The 18,483-nt window shown below is 38.3% G+C and overlaps 1 protein-coding gene across 1 annotated transcript in view; it reads left to right on the top strand.

Moving 5' to 3' along the window:
- Positions 1-304: 304 nt before the first annotated feature.
- The window catches only part of LOC126249566 (autophagy-related protein 101), a 39,519-nt gene continuing 21,340 nt past the window's right edge, over positions 305-18,483 (top strand). The window contains exons 1-2 of the mRNA XM_049951229.1: positions 305-713; positions 5,586-5,747. Of these exons, the coding sequence (XP_049807186.1) occupies positions 684-713; positions 5,586-5,747 (192 nt within the window). The 5' untranslated portion in view covers positions 305-683. The remainder of the gene's footprint in view (positions 714-5,585; positions 5,748-18,483) is intronic.

The raw sequence follows: 18,483 nt of genomic DNA, 5'->3' as shown, positions 1-18,483 counted from the left end.
TCTTAGTAGAAGATTTGTATTTCGCGCAGAAGATGGTAGCCCCAATTTCGGAAGCCTGCCTTGAATACGGACACTTTTTGTCCTCTTACACGCCTATTTGGAAAAAATGAACTGAATGACATGTCATGCATTTACTCCCTGCTGACTACACGACATTGACTACGAATATCTGAAAGAATGAATTTGGTTCGCTTATGCTTCTAAACAAGTTTACGCGAAATGGCATCGATATTGTGAACAAAAATATCGATAACGTGGCTTGGTTTATCGACTGAGTTCATTTCATACATGAGAGTCTCTGGCATGACGTAGAAACGCATGAGGGGCTGGGAGAGGATATGTGGTGAAAGCTTGCTGGGGCGGCGTCAGTAATATTATGCATTTCTATTTGTGTGGCCGTGTATCTAGGCGTCGGCATGTGTGTTTTTTCCAAACGATAAGAAGGTTTGAAGAAAGTGTCGGTAATTGTTGTGAACTGAAAGCTATAGATATTCGAAGAAAAACATAAGCTACTTTATATTCTTGCACATAAACAAAGAACAGCTGACAATCCAACGCTTGTTGTGTGCGCTTGCAGTGCAAAGTAGGTTTTAAAGTGTTCCACGCTAGCAAGTGGAAATACGGCTAGCTAAAAAAATTAATAGTCATGAATAATCAGTTGCGAAAATTCTCAAAAATAGAACATGAATGCAAGATCCCAGACTTTTGAATTGGTAAGTAACGACGGTCCTAGACCATAGTTGTTGAAAATTACCAAACATTTTCAGTTTGAAGTGTACTACAGAACTATTTAAAAAGGCTAGATGCGCTAATTCGTCTCTGTGTAAAGTAGTTTGTATCAGTGGCACAAATATTGTGAAAGAGTGTTCCTATTTTCAGTACCGGCTGAGTTAATTGCGCCGGTCATTACGTCTTCTTTTTACTTCGTATCTGCTCTTGCATTCGAATCACGACAATAAACCCAGGTGAATATATTAATATGTTAGACGTGTTTGCATAACGACAAAGGCATTTTAACATGCGGTTAGAGAAAGTTGAGTTTACCGTTAGGTAATGAGTTGCACTTCTACATTTAAAAAATCAATTTTCTGTAGTTGTGGCAAGTTGGGAATGTGATGTTATTTTTGTTACGGTACGAAAGATAAATGAAAATATTGTTTCTGCGTGCATCACCCCGCCGCAGAAACAAAAGAAAAAAAAATTGTCATGAATCAATTTTCGTATTCTGCGGAATGAACTTCTCTGAAGGGACAGTTTACACTGAATAAAAAAGCGTTTCAGTTCACAGTTACTTAGTGTAATTCAGTGTTTCTTGATTACGTTGTCACAATGGACAGTTAATATCATGTTTAAATATTGTGAACAGCCTCTACCATATGTTTCTCAAATTTTTTTTCATTATCTCTTCAGTCTGTCTTCCTATCTCAGCTTTTCCAGAATCTCATTTAACTTTATGGATGTGTTAGATACTTGTCTAAAGTGTGGGTCTATGTGCTATATTCACTATATTGCACTCATTTTGAAAGTTTGTAGTATATGAATTTTGTATTATATAATGTTTTTGGATATGCAGTTTTTAATGGATTTTTTGTAGCTTTTTCCATATTTACTGAATAATTACATAGGTACATACATTTTGTAGCTCAGTATGTATCGGTGGTATTGATACATCAAGCTTTAGATTAAATGGTCTCTTGTAGGATTTCATGAACTTTGATCTACTTATACCCATTTCAAACATATTGGTAATTTTTAGATATTTTATATAGGAAATAGGCACATTCTAAAATATGTGCCTTTTAAAAAATGTGAACGTATCTGCATAAGTCAGCAGTTATACTTGCAGAGTCCTGTTATGCAGCTGATGTTACCATTTTACTTTTTGCATCTGATGTGAATTTTCTGGATATATCACAGGACATGACCAGAGTGTATGAAGAAGAGTTTTGCAACAATGCTGCAAGCAAAAGTATCAATACCTAAGCCCCTGTCATATAACAGAAAATGACACATCAAAAGGCAAATGTAAAGTCCGTATCACCTTGTTCGGAAGAAGCCAAAAGCAATTAATAAGATGCAGAAGTAAGAGAAATGTGATAGTGCACTAAGTCAAACTTGAGTTTTCTACACAATATTATGAAATTTGAGGAATTTAAGAAAGATTATTTAACACATGAAATGAAATGGATGGTGTAACACAAAAGAAGAAAACAATTGGAGGTAAAAATGATAGTGAGATATGTCTCATCACATTGACAAATATGTCTGTAGTGGAATATTAAGTTTCAATTGTTAGATTAGTAAATAATAGGGAAGAACTTCAAAAGGAAATGTTTGTGTTCATGAATACTCCAGCATAATCCCAGTAGTAAGACATTACATGATAATAAAACAAGCATATTATCTTTGTAAGCTGACAAAAAACGGAAAAACATAATCACATGGAGAGAGCATGTCTACAGTATGAATTCAAATCGGATGATGATGTGACAAAACTTGATCCCACAGTCTCTCTTTCAAATGGTAACTTCAAAATCAAATTTCTTGCTAAAAATCCCAAAAGTAGTAAATTAAAAAGAACTGTGGTAAGACACTCCTTTACAGTTTCTTGGGAGAAAGATCTGATGATGATGGGAAAAGAGCACAAGAAAACCAAATCATCCTTTACTGATGGGTAAAGAAATGGAAGTCCGATTTCCACAATATTGTTACTCTCTCGACACAGCTTCAATCGTGGAAGAAGAACGGCACTTAAGACTGCCCCAGTCCAAGATTGATTTAGACCAATGGTTCCCAACCTTGGGGTAATTACCACCTGAGGGGAAAAATATAATTTTCTGAGGGGTAAAAACTAAATGATTCAGTTGTGTTTGTCATGAAACTAAATTATTTTCAAAAGATCACTACTATTATCACAATTTCGTAAGTCTTTAATATTGATTATATAAGTTATCAATAATTACTTAGAAGGAGAGACAGCATTGGTCGTATTTTTTTGTTTTATTAACCGCAAAATCGATTTTCGGTCACTTAGTGACCATCCTCAGTGCTGTAATATATAATTTAAATTGGCAGGCACTGGTGTCAACAAGCTTAGAGCGACCAATTTAAATTATATATTACAGCACTGAGGATGGTCACAAAGTGACCGAAAATCGATTTTGCGGATAATAAAACAGAAAAAAAATACGACCAATGCTGTCTCTCCTTCTAAGTATATCTATTATCTGGTCGTGGTGCACAGGACACTCCATGGAGTCGCTTATCAATAATTACTTTTCTCAATTAGTAGCATTAATGTTGATGGTGTTGAGACAGCAACCAGCCACAAATTTATTTTCAGTTCCTTTATTACCAGTTTCGAATCATTATGATTTATCTTCAGATGGTTTTCATGCTTTCATTACGTTTTTTTACAGATTAATTGTCCTAAAATATAAATAATACATAATTATAAGCATGCCACACAGATTGTTGCATTTACAGATTTTCATTGGATGTGACTGACGTGAAATGTCGGTTTGGAGTGTTTGTTTTCATTACATTTGTCCAACAGATGTGAATACATTCCCACTGCATTCTTATTGTTGCACACATAAATTTTTCTTGCTGAGCTTTTTAGATTTGTCACAGAAAAGATTTCTAGCACACACCACATGCTTTGATACAATACAAAGTGCTTACAAACATATGAGTGACAAAGATACTATGATATGTTGTGACATCATGAAGATGTCCCATGTTTGGAAAAAGATCATAAATTCACTTAAGCAACTGAAACACCTTTAACACTAGTACAGGGAGACATTGATAGTGTGAGCTTTATAGTAAATACTGTTACATTTATTATAAAGTTGATCCATTTTTTTTTAGTACTGTATAGGTACGACAGTAGGCTACATTATTTATTTACATTTAGTATCATGAGAATTGTAGTAACACATAAATTTGCTACTTAATCTGCAGATAAGCATAAGAATATTATTTGCTTTGGAGGGTGGAAAATAATTTTTGGAAATTTTTCAGTAAAGGGGTGTTAGCTAACTCGGTTTGTTCATTAAGGATATAGTCTGGGGCGCTGTTCTCTCTCTCTCTCTCTCTCTCTCTCTCTCTCTCTCTCTCTCTCCTACTACTACTACTACTACTACTACTACTACTACTACTACTACATTTCATTCATCTTTCATCACTTTAAAAATAAGTGTTCCAAGAAAAACATTTCATTCTACAGATTAGATAGGTGCTAAAGTTGGAGATGATGATAGGGGGGGGGGGGGTTACTACCTAATGCCTGACTGAACTCGGGGGTTTTGGTCTGAGGAAGGTTCGGAGCCACTGATTTAGACAATCTTAATTGGATATGCATACTTAGCACTGAATAAATTGACCCTGGGCTGGAGTGAGATTTCCTCTCTTCTTCTATAAATTAAGCAGTGTGTGGGTATTACAAATATTGTCTTATGTTGAGGCTGCAAGGATTGATGGAGGATGTGGGTGTGCGTGACCAAAAGTTAAGATGGCAAAATTAAATACATTGCCCTTGCAGGTGATGTAGCAACTGTTGCCACTGCTATAAATTTAGCCATTATTAAAATGATTCTTTTGGCAACAATTATGAAGAATGTAGAGCTCAAATATTATACATGCAAAACATGTATACATGCATTAAAATCTCTGAAGACTTATTTTGGACAGATCAATAAAGCCAAAAGGTTTAAACTCCAAGCACTATGTGCAGCAGAATACGATGCTACATTATTTTATTGTGGGGGAAGTAAAGGGAATGGAGAACATGGAAACAGTCTGGAGTTGAAAGCAGATGCTACATAATGAGAGGAAAATATGTAAGTAAAGAGAAGAGACAGATGTAGCTGAACAAATTTTCCATTACTTCAACAATCGCTATAACAGAAATAAAAGGACTGAGAAAATGCAAAAATTGTGTGGAGGAGATGAATGGGTTAGATGAAGAAATCAGTATAAGAGAAATAGTTAATACCTGATTGTGGACAATCTCAGGTTGTGTAGGAAATGTGAAGAATCCCCACTGAGGACAAGAGACTGAAATAATAAAGTGCAAAGAATAGAGCTAAATGAATACCAGATGAAGGAATAAACCAGGTTCATATGTTAAAAGAAATAATTACCAATGAGCAGATAATATTTAGTGACTGAATCTTTAAGTTCGCCTTGAATGTACATCGTGCTGAATCTCCCAGGTAGACTAAAACTCTGTCCTGAGCTAATATTTGGAACTGGGGCTTTAGAATTTCATTAGCATTGTTAGCTGTTGTGATGTGGCTTACTGAATTATTCATTTTACATCTTTTAATGCTGATAAGTGTGTTATCCACAACAGACAAACATCCAGATTCAATGTTTATACTCAAATTCTAGCTATAACTTAGTAGTAGTTTCTTAATTGTCACTATGTGAAGGTAAAATATAAATTAATTTGTTCTGCAAAGACTTTCATTCAGTATTTTTGTTAGTCATGTAAAGTAGAGAAATGGTTTTGGTGCCTCTTATAGGCAATGAAGAGGAAATAATGGGCTCTAGATTAATGATTAATTTTCTTTTGGCAGACTGTAGAGGGCAGACAAGTTGATGAAGCTGTAGCAAGTCTTTTTCACACAGTACTTTTCCACCGATCATTGGGTAAATTTCGATATAAGCAAGAAGGTAGTTACTCAGTAGGCACTGTCGGCTACTGTGATGTGGACTGTGATTTCATTGATTTTACATATGTAAGTATTTGAAATAATGAACTTGTAATTTGTTGTTAACTTTATTTCATTATCAATTTCATACCATCTGCAGTTGGAACATACATGTATTTGCAAACTAAATATAAATTGAGCACTATAGGAGCAACATTTTGACACTTTGATAAGAAAGCTAAAGAGATGGTGATAGTAACTGCTGAAATTTTTCATGATCAAAATTTATTGATTTCCAGCTTCTGGGTAAGATATATTCAAGGGTGACATAGCTTCTTTGTGAAAGTTATATGTATATGCCACTTCAGATTGGACTTGAGAAGGATCTTGCTATAAAATGTATCCTTTATCAGTTCACTATCATGTATAACAAAACATTCACGTTTAAAAATTCAGTAGGTGATGTAATTTGGATGTTTACTGAAGTGACACACACTCCATAGTAGCAGAAACTGCAAATAATGTTTTGACAACTATTGAATAGTTGCCAACAAACACTGTTGCGCACTGTAGATAAAAAAGAGCATTTACTTACCCTTCATCTGGAGTCTATTTCATAAATAACGTAATGCGTGTGTGTGTTTGGGGGGGGGGGGGCAGTAAGAAGATGTAATTATCAGCAGTTTTGGTATGAATTGATTTTGAAATGAGAATTTTCTCATAAATTATCCCACATATTTTTGTCCTGTCTTGCAGCTTATTGTTCTGTCATCTTTCCATTTACATAGTACTTGTTGCACAGAGCACTTCAAAAGAAAAATTTTAAACTTCCTCTGACCACCTCTAAAACTTTGTAAGTACCTGTTTTCTTGAAGGCAGTTACTTAAACTACTGTCTTAGAATAGTTCTATTGCATTATGAACTTTGTCATTTAGAAATGGTTTCAATTGGAAAAAACTGGATTATTCAGGATTAAGAGAAGTATTGATATTCTCCGGATATTTGTATATATTGAGTAGTGGCCTCTTAACTATTTATAGGACAAAATGATTTTGAAAAGTGAGTGTAAGTTTTTGAGATAATAATGACATGACAGCTTATATATTACAGAGCAGAAAGGTCTAATCTCAAAAGATTGATTTTTAAGATATTTCTTAATACACAAGAATACAGAATGAACTTTTGAAATAGAAGTACCAGAAATTATTTAGTGATTATAGAAACAAGCCTTTATTGTTTGCTGGAACTTTCTCGTGGTTGCTTGGTTCAGTTAAGTCACACAAGGTAGCACTATTTTTAATAGATTGGTCCTTTCGTGTGCGACTGGTGTATACCTCTCACAGAGATTAAACTGAAACTTTGAAATAATATTGCTAAATAGGATAGTGTAAAGAGAACACATGAAGCAGAAAAAAATTTTAATGAGTTGATGCAACACTTACTTTTACTGACACTGAAGATTGGGTTGAGCAGTCTAGTGCCTTACTAGTCCTAATCATATTGGCGGTGGTGTGCCCTTGCCTTTCTCTGATCCTCTGACCTTTGGAGAGTCCCATTTTTAAAACTGTGTGCTTTCACAGTACCAATGAAATTCATATTGTGAAATTTGTGGCTTATAAGCAAATGAAAATAGGTCGGCAGATTTCTGGTGAGTTGTTCTTTTCATTAATATACCAATATGATTGCCCAGAAACTTTGTGCGTCTGATCTTTTATTAGCAGAAACTTTTTTTCTTTAATTTTCAGTATCTCAGAAAGTAAAGGCAAACGTCAAAGTTGCACTATGCTGAAAGGGTAAAAAAGAACTGCGCCCAGTATTGAACCACCCTTTTCAGGTTCTTTGCAGAAACCTTTGTGGAAGTGTAGTATGTCCTGAGGAATTAAAACTGTTGGTCACATATTGTTGTTACTTTGTCTTTGAAGCAAAACAATTCAATCTTATGAACTTAGTTCCTTTTAGGAATTTTGAATAGTTGCTGCTGCAATATACGTCTCTCTTGCAGCACTAGAATTAACCTAGAGTTAAAGCATCATACCTCTCAAAGCAAATTGAATGAACAGCAAGATTTCAGAGCCAGTGGCTCCTTATTCTTGCACAAGGGTGGAAGGGGAAAGAAGAGGGGTGAAGGAAAAGGACTGGTGAGGTTTAGGAAAAGGGGAACAGTTAAGGATAGTCACCCAGAACCCTGGGTCAGGGAAGACTTACCGGACAGGAGGAGAAGGAAAGACTGATTGTTGGAGACTGCATCGGGTGTTCTGAAACCCTGAGAGCTTCAAGGTGGAAGATAAGTTAATGCGCAGGACAGAGATTAATGCCAAAATGTCATCCATGAGTTAGAGTGGAAAGCTAAGTGCATTTTATGTGGTAGAGGTGGGAGGCGGAGGTGGCAAAAAATAGACAGGTTAGAAAATGAAAGATATAGAAAACTGAAAGGGAGTGAAGAAAGGAATAGTTACTTTGAAGAAATTAATGTAAATTAAGCTGAGATGGGTGGCAGGTACCAAGGTCATGTTGTAGTGCTAGTTCCCACATGCGGAGTTATGAGAAAGTGGTGTCTTGGGGGAAGAACCCCGATGGCAGGTGTGGTGGAAACAGGCACTGAGGTTATGACTATTATGTTGTACAGCATGCTCTGGAACAGAGTATTGTGTGTTACTAGTATATACCATCTACCTATGCCCATTCATATTAACTCATGACTTTGTGGTAGTCATGCCAATGTAAAAGGCCGAACAATGTTTAAATAACAGGTGGTATGCAATGTCATTTCAGAGGCCGCTCTCCCTTTGAAAGTATATGTTTTGCCAGTTATGCGGCTGGTATAGATAGTGGCACAAGGATAGATAGTGACACGAGGATGTATAGGGCACAGTGGGGATGGTCACGGACGTAGAAGCCGTAGGGTATAGAGATAGGTGCGGGAGGAGTGTAAGATCTAACAAGGATATTGTGGATATTGAAAGAGCAACAAAAAGGTGTTCTAGGTGTGATGGGCAAAATGTCGGACAGAATCAACCTCATTTCAGGGCTCAGTTTTAGGAAGTCACACCCTTCATGAAATAGCTGATTAATACATTAAAGACCAGTATAATACTGACAAGGGGAGGCCATGACATCGGAATGACTGATTTACTTCAAACTTTGTACATCTTTAGTTGGCCATTAAAACAACATAATGTGCAAGTAATAAGGTGCACTACTCTGGAAATTCCAAGAAAATTGCAAGAGAAGTTTTATGCGTCTTTTATATGGCTAATGTTTGTAGATGTTGACTGTTACAGCTCATGGTGGTCAAGTGAAAAGCATTAGAGCCTTAAAAGATGAACTTCTATGAGGGGACCGTTTGATTCCTGCTCAAACGTGCTTATTAATCTATTTGTTTTTTCATGACTGGTCATATTAATTTATATGGCATTTGAGAGGCAATATAATGAAAAAAGACAATGTGTATTTGCATGAAGTTTCAATTTGTTTTCCATGTCTGCATGATAAATAGCATCCTGCAAGGTGTGATGATGTGAGCATGTCCGATGAGTAATTGTGCATTACTCTTGTGATTTGGCACGTTGTAACTCATTATATTACTGATCATGAATAACATCACTTGCATTATTTAAAACTTTTATCCATTATGAATGAGGAACACTGTGACTGATGAATAAAAGTGTCTTATTATTGAAACCAGTCACCTTTTGTTTTTTCCTTCAATTTTTTTTATTCCATTACCGGATTCGAACCGCCTAGCGATTCATCAGATGGTACATTTATTAATTGTCTGCAGCAATGTGGAAGTCATGTAGAGTGATTAATATCCATTGGTTGGATTGCACTGCAGTACAATTAACGTCACAGGCAAACATTCGTTACATTTTCCAGATTACTGTGTTCACCTATATCCAACTAATGGGTATTAATCACTGTACGCAAATCCCACAGTACTGCAGACAATTAATAAATGTACCCTCTGATGATGAATCTCTAGGCGGTTCGAAACTGGTAATGCAATAAAAAAAAATGAAGAACAAAACAAAAGTGACTGGTTGCAGTAATTTCAAGAAACCTTTATTCGCGTAATTATTTATTTAGGTTTGACATGGGCTCTCAAAGTCTGTCCTTCATCTTTGAAAATTTAATTACATACAGTAAATAGCCCCCCATGAACCATGGACCTTGCCGTTGGTGGGGAGGCTTGCGTGCCTCAGCGATACAGATGGCCGTACCGTAGGTGCAACCACAACGGAGGGGTATCTGTTGAGAGGCCAGACAAACATGTGGTTCCTGAAGAGGGGCAGCAGCCTTTTCAGTAGTTGCAGGGGCAACAGTCTGGATGATTGACTGATCTGGCCTTGTAACATTAACCAAAACGGCCTTGCTGTGCTGGTACTGCGAACGGCTGAAAGCAAGGGGAAACTACAGCCGTAATTTTTCCCGAGGACATGCAGCTCTACTGTATGATTAAATGATGATGGCGTCCTCTTGGGTAAAATATTCCGGAGGTAAAATAGTCCCCCATTCGGATCTCCGGGCGGGGACTACTCAAGAGGACGTCGTTATCAGGAGAAAGAAAACTGGCAGTCTACGGATCGGAGCGTGGAATGTCAGATCACTTAATCGGGCAGGTAGGTTAGAAAATTTGAAAAGGGAAATGGATAGGTTAAAGTTAGATATAGTGGGAATTAGTGAAGTTCGGTGGCAGGAGGAACAAGACTTTTGGTCAGGTGATTACAGGGTTATAAATACAAAATCAAATAGGGGTAATGCAGGAGTAGGTTTAATAATGAATAAAAAAATAGGAGTGCGGGTTAACTACTACAAACAGCATAGTGAACGCATTATTGTGGCCAAGATAGACACAAAGCCCATGCCTACTACAGTAGTACAAGTTTATATGCCAACTAGCTCTGCAGATGATGAAGAAATTGATGAAATGTATGACGAGATAAAAGAAATTATTCAGGTAGTGAAGGGAGACGAAAATTTAATAGTCATGGGTGACTGGAATTCGTCAGTAGGAAAAGGGAGAGAAGGAAACATAGTAGGTGAATATGGATTGGGGGGAAGGAATGAAAGAGGAAGCCGCCTTGTAGAATTTTGCACAGAGCATAACTTAATCATAGCTAACACTTGGTTCAAGAATCATGAAAGGAGGCTGTATACATGGAAGAAGCCTGGAGATACTGACAGGTTTCAGATAGATTATATAATGGTAAGACAGAGATTTAGGAACCAGGTTTTAAATTGTAAGACATTTCCTGGGGCAGATGTGGATTCTGACCACAATCTATTGGTTATGAACTGCAGATTGAAACTGAAGAAACTGCAAAAAGGTGGGAATTTAAGGAGATGGGACCTGGATAAACTGAAAGAACCAGAGGTTGTAGAGAGTTTCAGGGAGAGCATAAGGGAACAATTGACAGGAATGGGGGAAATAAATACAGTAGAAGAAGAATGGGTAGCTCTGAGGGATGAAGTGGTGAAGGCAGCAGACGATCAAGTAGGTAAAAAGACGAGGGCTAATCGAAATCCTTGGGTAACAGAAGAAATATTGAATTTAATTGATGAAAGAAGAAAATATAAAAATGCAGTAAATGAAGCAGGCAAAAAGGAATACAAACGTCTCAAAAATGAAATCGACAGGAAGTGCAAAATGGCTAAGCAGGGATGGCTAGAGGACAAATGTAAGGATGTAGAGGCTTGTCTCACTAGGGGTAAGATAGATACTGCCTACGGGAAAATTAAAGAGACCTTTGGAGAGAAGAGAACCACATGTATGAATATCAAGAGCTCAGATGGAAACCCAGTTCTAAGCAAAGAAGGGAAGGCAGAAAGGTGGAAGGAGTATATAGAGGGTTTATACAAGGGAGATGTACTTGAGGACAATATTATGGAAATGGAAGAGGATGTAGATGAAGACGAAATGGGAGATAAGATACTGCGTGAAGAGTTTGACAGAGCACTGAAAGACCTGAGTCGAAACAAGGCCCCGGGAGTAGACAACATTCCACTAGAACTACTGATGGCCTCGGGAGAGCCAGTCATGACAAAACTCTACCATCTGGTGAGCAAGATGTATGAGACAGGCGAAATACCCTCAGACTTCAAGAAGAATATAATAATTCCAATCCCAAAGAAAGCAGGTGTTGACAGATGTGAAAATTACCGAACTATCAGTTTAATAAGTCACAGCTGCAAAATACTAACGCGAATTCTTTACAGACAAATGGAAAAACTGGTAGAAGCCGACCTCGGAGAAGATCAGTTTGGATTCCGTAGAAATGTTGGAACACGTGAGGCAATACTGACCTTACGACTTATCTTGGAAGAAAGATTAAGAAAAGGCAAACCTACGTTTCTGGCATTTGTAGACTTAGAGAAAGCTTTTGACAATGTTGACTGGAATACTCTCTTTCAAATTCTGAAGGTGGCAGGGGTAAAATACAGGGAGCGAAAGGCTATTTACAATTTGTACAGAAACCAGATGGCAGTTATAAGAGTCGAGGGGCATGAAAGGGAAGCAGTGGTTGGGAAAGGAGTGAGACAGGGTTGTAGCCTCTCCCCGATGTTATTCAATCTGTATATTGAGCAAGCAGTAAAGGAAACAAAAGAAAAATTCGGAGTAGGTATTAAAATTCATGGAGAAGAAGTAAAAACTTTGAGGTTCGCCGATGACATTGTAATTCTGTCAGAGACAGCAAAGGACTTGGAAGAGCAGTTGAACGGAATGGACAGTGTCTTGAAAGGAGGATATAAGATGAACATCAACAAAAGCAAAACGAGGATAATGGAATGTAGTCAAATTAAGTCGGGTGATGCTGAGGGAATTAGATTAGGAAATGAGATACTTAAAGTAGTAAAGGAGTTTTGCTATTTAGGGAGTAAAATAACCGATGATGGTCGAAGTAGAGAGGACATAAAATGTAGACTGGCAATGGCAAGGAAAGCGTTTCTGAAGAAGAGAAATTTGTTAACATCGAGTATAGATTTAGGTGTCAGGAAGTCGTTTCTGAAAGTATTTGTATGGAGTGTAGCCATGTATGGAAGTGAGACATGGACGATAACTAGTTTGGACAAGAAGAGAATAGAAGCTTTCGAAATGTGGTGCTACAGAAGAATGCTGAAGATAAGGTGGGTAGATCACGTAACTAATGAGGAGGTATTGAATAGGATTGGGGAGAAGAGAAGTTTGTGGCACAACTTGACTAGAAGAAGGGATCGGTTGGTAGGACATGTTTTGAGGCATCAAGGGATCACAAATTTGGCATTGGAGGGCAGCATGGAGGGTAAAAATTGTAGAGGGAGACCAAGAGATCAATACACTAAGCAGATTCAGAAGGATGTAGGTTGCAGTAGGTACTGGGAGATGAAGAAGCTTGCACAGGATAGAGTAGCATGGAGAGCTGCATCAAACCAGTCTCAGGACTGAAGACCACAACAACAACAACAGTAAATAGGCAAATAACAAAGTAAATTCACTAAAACTTCATGAAAATACATGTGGTTTTTTCCACTATATTACCTCTTAGGTGTCACGTAAATTAAATATGTGACCAGTGATAATAAAAACGTAGATTAAAAAGTGTTATCAAGACTCCAACTGTTGTCTCGTCTATGAACCTCTTCCAACACGCCAACACTAACCACTTGACCACAGTGACTTCTTACGGTTGGCATCTTCGCACAGCTACATCAGTTACATAATAGACACGTAAAACTTCTAGTGATTTTCTCAGAATTGCCTGAGTAGTGCCCTTACTGCTTGCATGTAATGTTGTTTTAATTGCCCACTAAAGGTGTACAAAGTCTGAAGTAAATCCATGATCCCAACATTGTGGCCTCCCCTTGGAAGTGACAAGTGGTGTACTCCTAAGTCTTATTTTTGGAGGCATGAGTAGTGCCAGGATTGGATGTGATGACCTGGAAAATCTGCTTTTGAATTAAGCTGATCGTGTAATTACATCCAGTGAAGGCTGAAGTGAGAATGGTGGTGTATAGCTGTAAAGAGTCTGCATCTGAACAAATATGTTTGCCTCAAATGCCAAGGCTGTATGGGAGGGAACGTTTCCATGTCAAACATTCCCTCTCACACAGCCTTGGAATTTGAGGCAAACATATTTGTTCAGATGCAGACTCTTCACATTAATACACCACCATTCTCACCTCAGCCTGCACTGAATATAATTACTTCACCAGCGTAGTTCAGAAGCAGATTTTCCAGGCCATCACATCCAATCCTGGAACTACTCATCGCTCCAAAAAACAACTTAGGATTACACCACTTGTCAGTCAGTAATATACTGGTCTTCAGTGTATTAATCAGCTACTTCAGCAAGGTTATAACTTCCTAAACTGCACCCTGAAATGAGGTCGATTCTGTCTGACATTTTGCCCATCACACCTAGAACACCTTTTTGTTACCCTACCAATCTCCACAATATCCTTGTTAGACCCTTCACTCCTCCTGCATGTATCTCTGTACCCTATTGCTCCTATGTCTGTGACTGTCCCCGCTGTAAGCCTTGCCCTCTTGCCCTATGTATCCTCCAGCCACTACCTGTAACCAGCCCTGTAACTGATAAAAACATACACTATCAATGGGAGAGCCACCTGTGAAACGACACATCATATACCAGCTGTTATTTAAACATTGTTCAGCCTTTTACATTGGCATGACTACCACAAAGTTATCAATTAATATGAATGGGCATAGGCAGCGGGTTTATACTGGCAACACACTGTCATGTTGCAGAGCATGCTGTACAACATAAGTCATAACCTCGGTGCCTGTTTCCACCACACCAGCCATCTGGGTTCTTCCCCCAGACACCGCTTTCTCAGAACTCCACAGGTGGAAATTGGCACTACAAGAAGTTCTTGATTCTCGCCACCCACCTGGGCTTAATTTACGTTAATTTTTTGGTCTTGGTGATTCTTCATGGTAACTATTCATTTCTTCACTTCATTTCAGTTTCCTATATCTTTCACTTTCTGACCTGTCTACTTTTTGTCACCCCACTCCCACCTCTTATAATGTAAAATACACTTAGCTTTCCACTCCAACTCATGCATGATGTTTTGGCAGTAATCTCTGTCCTGCACATTACTTTATCTTCCAGCTGGAAGCTATCAGGTTTTCAAATCATCTGATGCAGTCTCCAACAGTCAGTCTTTCCTTCTCGTCCTGTCCAGTAAGTTTCCTCTGACCCATTGTTCTGGGTGACTATTCTGAACTCTACCCCTTTCCATAAACCGCAGCTGTCCTCTTCCTTCACTCCTCTTCCTTCACTCCTCTTCCTTCACTCCTCTTCCTTCACTCCTCTTCCTTCACTCCTCTTCCTTCACTCCTCTTCCTTCACTCCTCTTCCTTCACTCCTCTTCCTTATCCTTCGACTCTTGCGCCAGAATGAGGAACCACCGACTCCGGAAGCTTGCAAACTTTAATACATTTATGTGTGTTTTCGCCTGCTGCTGCTGGGTGAGTCAATTTTTTAGCTATCCAAGTACATTATATTTACAATCAATTAAATGAATGTCTCAAATGCAGTCTGTGAATGTAGTTACATGATGATTAAAGTGTGATGAAAATCAGTTTTCAGTTAGTTTCTAACTCTGAAGTTTGTCTTCAGCTGACTGGCTGTACAAACTCGCACGCTCATTAAAATTATTTTTGTGATGAAGTAAATCTTTCCAGTAGCTTTTGTCAGAATTTTAATAACCAGCAATAAAAACAACACGAGTCATATATTTAATTTAAGTGGTTGTGTCCCTTCTAAACAACTCATTCTGAATATGCAGTCTTCTCCTTGTAGTCCTGTCTGTATTACCCATGGAAGAATGAAACAGGCCACAGGTTACTTTAGGGTGTTTCTGTAGGTCAAAAGTCCTTCATTTACAGGAGAAAGGGATGTATAGACTTCCTCTAATATCACTCAAGTACAATGGTGTTTTCTGCGAAGCACAGTAAGAACGTCTTTACTCCATTTGAATCAGTTTCATGAGAGCTGTTGGATAATTTTGTGTGTGATTTGGTCCTTAGACTATAGCAATCTGTGTGCATATTCACAAGCTGACTGATTGTCTATCAGTAATGAGCGAAATGTGTAAACAATGTTCTTAAGGCACGGATGTTGCATCCTGTGTTGTAACTAATCAACTGGTTACTTTAATTTCGGATCACTTCTTCTGAACTGGAAATGTTTGGCTGTCTGCAACTGAACATCCTTTGACTCACTGATGCTTGGTTTTTCTTTTTGTAACTTCTGAAATTAACACCATAGAGTTTGAAATATAGAACTGTTTCTGTTGGTCTATGACTAGACAATGGTTTGTCTACAAACCACTTTCAAGAGATGACCTCTTTGTGCCAGTTAACTATGTGAAAATTTACCATTATATTCCTAACTCATAAACCCAATAAAATCTCCCTAGACAACCTTCAAACGGATATAATCAAGGTTACTGATCACCTTTTGCTGGAGTCTGTGAAGAATAGTTGCACATAAGAGAGAGATGATTTTATGTAATTTTGTTTTACTAACGTAATGTATGCTGTGTTTTTAGTTTTTGTACAGCATACATTAAACAGGCGATTATAATTAAACTGATTGTGTTTGCAATCTGCAAAGTTGATACTTTTGTCACTGTAATAATTCATCTGCAGAGAAATTTCAAAGTTGGGATCTCTTTAAAGCATTTGAATAACTTTTATGTCTGCTGTAAGTCAGGCTTGGTGGTCTAGTGTTAAAGGGCGAACCTGGAGACCATAATGTCAGACACTGGAATTTTTCTGTCTGCCTTTATGCTAGCCTTGAGCTCTAAATGATGTGAAGATACGCCAGGAATGAAATGTGGTTCATATTCTATGTTAAACTGTAGGTGCCCTTTCCCCAGTAGGATTTCCAGGGTAGATTAAGTGTGCACAAGTCACCGAAGTGGTGTCCAGTGGAAATAACTTGCAGAAAGATGGTTGAACATTCCTCTTGGGTGGTGTCCAGCCAGTTATGTCATACCAATATGCCTTTTTACATCTTCTGTGAATGCAGGGTGCTCGGAAATTCCAGTTACAAACTTAAAGGGCTTTTACAGGGGGGTGAGTAGAGAATATTTTGAATTGGAACCATGTCCAGGCATGTACTGTTCCCACGCTACCACCATTTGAGAACATATTGGTAACACAACCACTTTGCAAGTAATTGCTCAGGTGTGACCCAGTACATCACTTGTTTTACAATTCCACTCACTCATTAACTGCCAAAGAAAATTGTTTGTGTACTTATTGACAGATTCTCTTCAGCGTGATGCAGTACGGCCTCTTGCAGTTTGGGTGTGTGGTGGCTTCTCATAGCATCACAGTCATGCCTGATGATGGTGAAGGTACCCTTTCTTGAAGCCATTGCATAATTGTGGCAAAAAGAGTACGTGATGGAGTCGGACATTGTGGAAAACGATCTTGGTAAAGGTGACGAGCAGCTCTTTCATTACCGTGAGCTTCGCCATTCTGAAGCATCATATTAATGTATTCTGCAAATGTGTACTTGACCAAGTTGCTCTAACATTCACAGACACATGAATATGGCTTGAACCAGGTCAGGGAGGTAGGATACATGCTAAATGACATCAGCCGATCTGATGTAACAGTCCCTCACCATGACTACCCTTTGCTTGCCTACCTAGTGAATGTGTTTTATTTTGGTCCAGTACTGGCAGTTTTAAAAATTTATTTTATTTTTGGTGCAAGACTGCACCTTTTTGTTTGGTTTTTCATTATTGCATGTTTTGTATTTGGGCCTTATTTCTTATTGCACTTTGTTTCAAGCAACTGTGCATCCACACATTGGCATATCTTTCTTTGTGTGTTCACTCTCAATAATATATAGTAAATATGTCCAAAAAATGGTAGAGGATTCTTATAAAAGCACCAGCTGGTTCTAATTAAACAGACGGTGTTCTGAGTGCTGCGGTGCAGGCTGTATACATCGTAGGAAGCATCATGCATATGTTCAATAATCAGTGTGCTTGTGGAGTATACTGAAAAAATAGTAATTCCACTTTCTGCCACCATGTGAAAATATGGTGCTGTAAGCATTTGGAATGTGGTGTAGTTGCAGGAAAAGGGGAGGAACGATCAAACACAAGGTAATGGTGGTTCTGTCACATTTGTTAGAATATGGTCACAAGTTATAATGTGTTCAGTATGGTCCCTGGATCAGCAGCATACTGCACTCATAACATTACACGGTCTACAGTTGCTTGCAGATTATTCAGTCTAGATCTGTAAGAGTTCGGATACATCCCCTATTAGACATGATCCCTACAATCAGAAGTCACATGGATTTAGGTTAGGGGATCTGGAAGGCCACATATGTTGAAACTGCCTGGAGATGATGTGGCCCCACCTTGCATGAAAATAGTTGTGTAGACACAGTTGTGTTCTTGCAAAGCTGGAATCATGTGTTGCGCAAGGAGGTCCTTATAGTGTGCAGATGTTGCTGTACATCTAACAGGCCTGCAAGGTGTCATCTTCTCGAAGAAAAATGGACCGAGAATGATTGAGCTTGCAAAACTACACCACAGAGTCACATAAGCTGAGTGCAGTGGATGTTCTTGCACAACATGTGGCAGAGTAAATCCCCATACCTGACAGTTCAGTTCTGTGCATTCATGGCACCGTGCAGAGTTAAATGTGCCTTGCCTGTACAAAGAATCTTCCTTGGCCACATGTCATCCCTTCCATGTGTGTCAAAAGAATGAAGGGCCGAGTCATGGTGGTGTAACCTATCTTGGGACTTCGTTTGGTGGACGTTCTGAATGCCGTACCAGTATAAAA

Source organism: Schistocerca nitens, chromosome 3 (assembly GCF_023898315.1).
Source record: "Schistocerca nitens isolate TAMUIC-IGC-003100 chromosome 3, iqSchNite1.1, whole genome shotgun sequence".
Classification (NCBI taxonomy): domain Eukaryota; kingdom Metazoa; phylum Arthropoda; class Insecta; order Orthoptera; family Acrididae; genus Schistocerca; species Schistocerca nitens.
The sequence above is the reverse complement of the archived record's forward strand: the minus strand, read 5'-3'. Positions and strand labels throughout refer to the sequence as shown.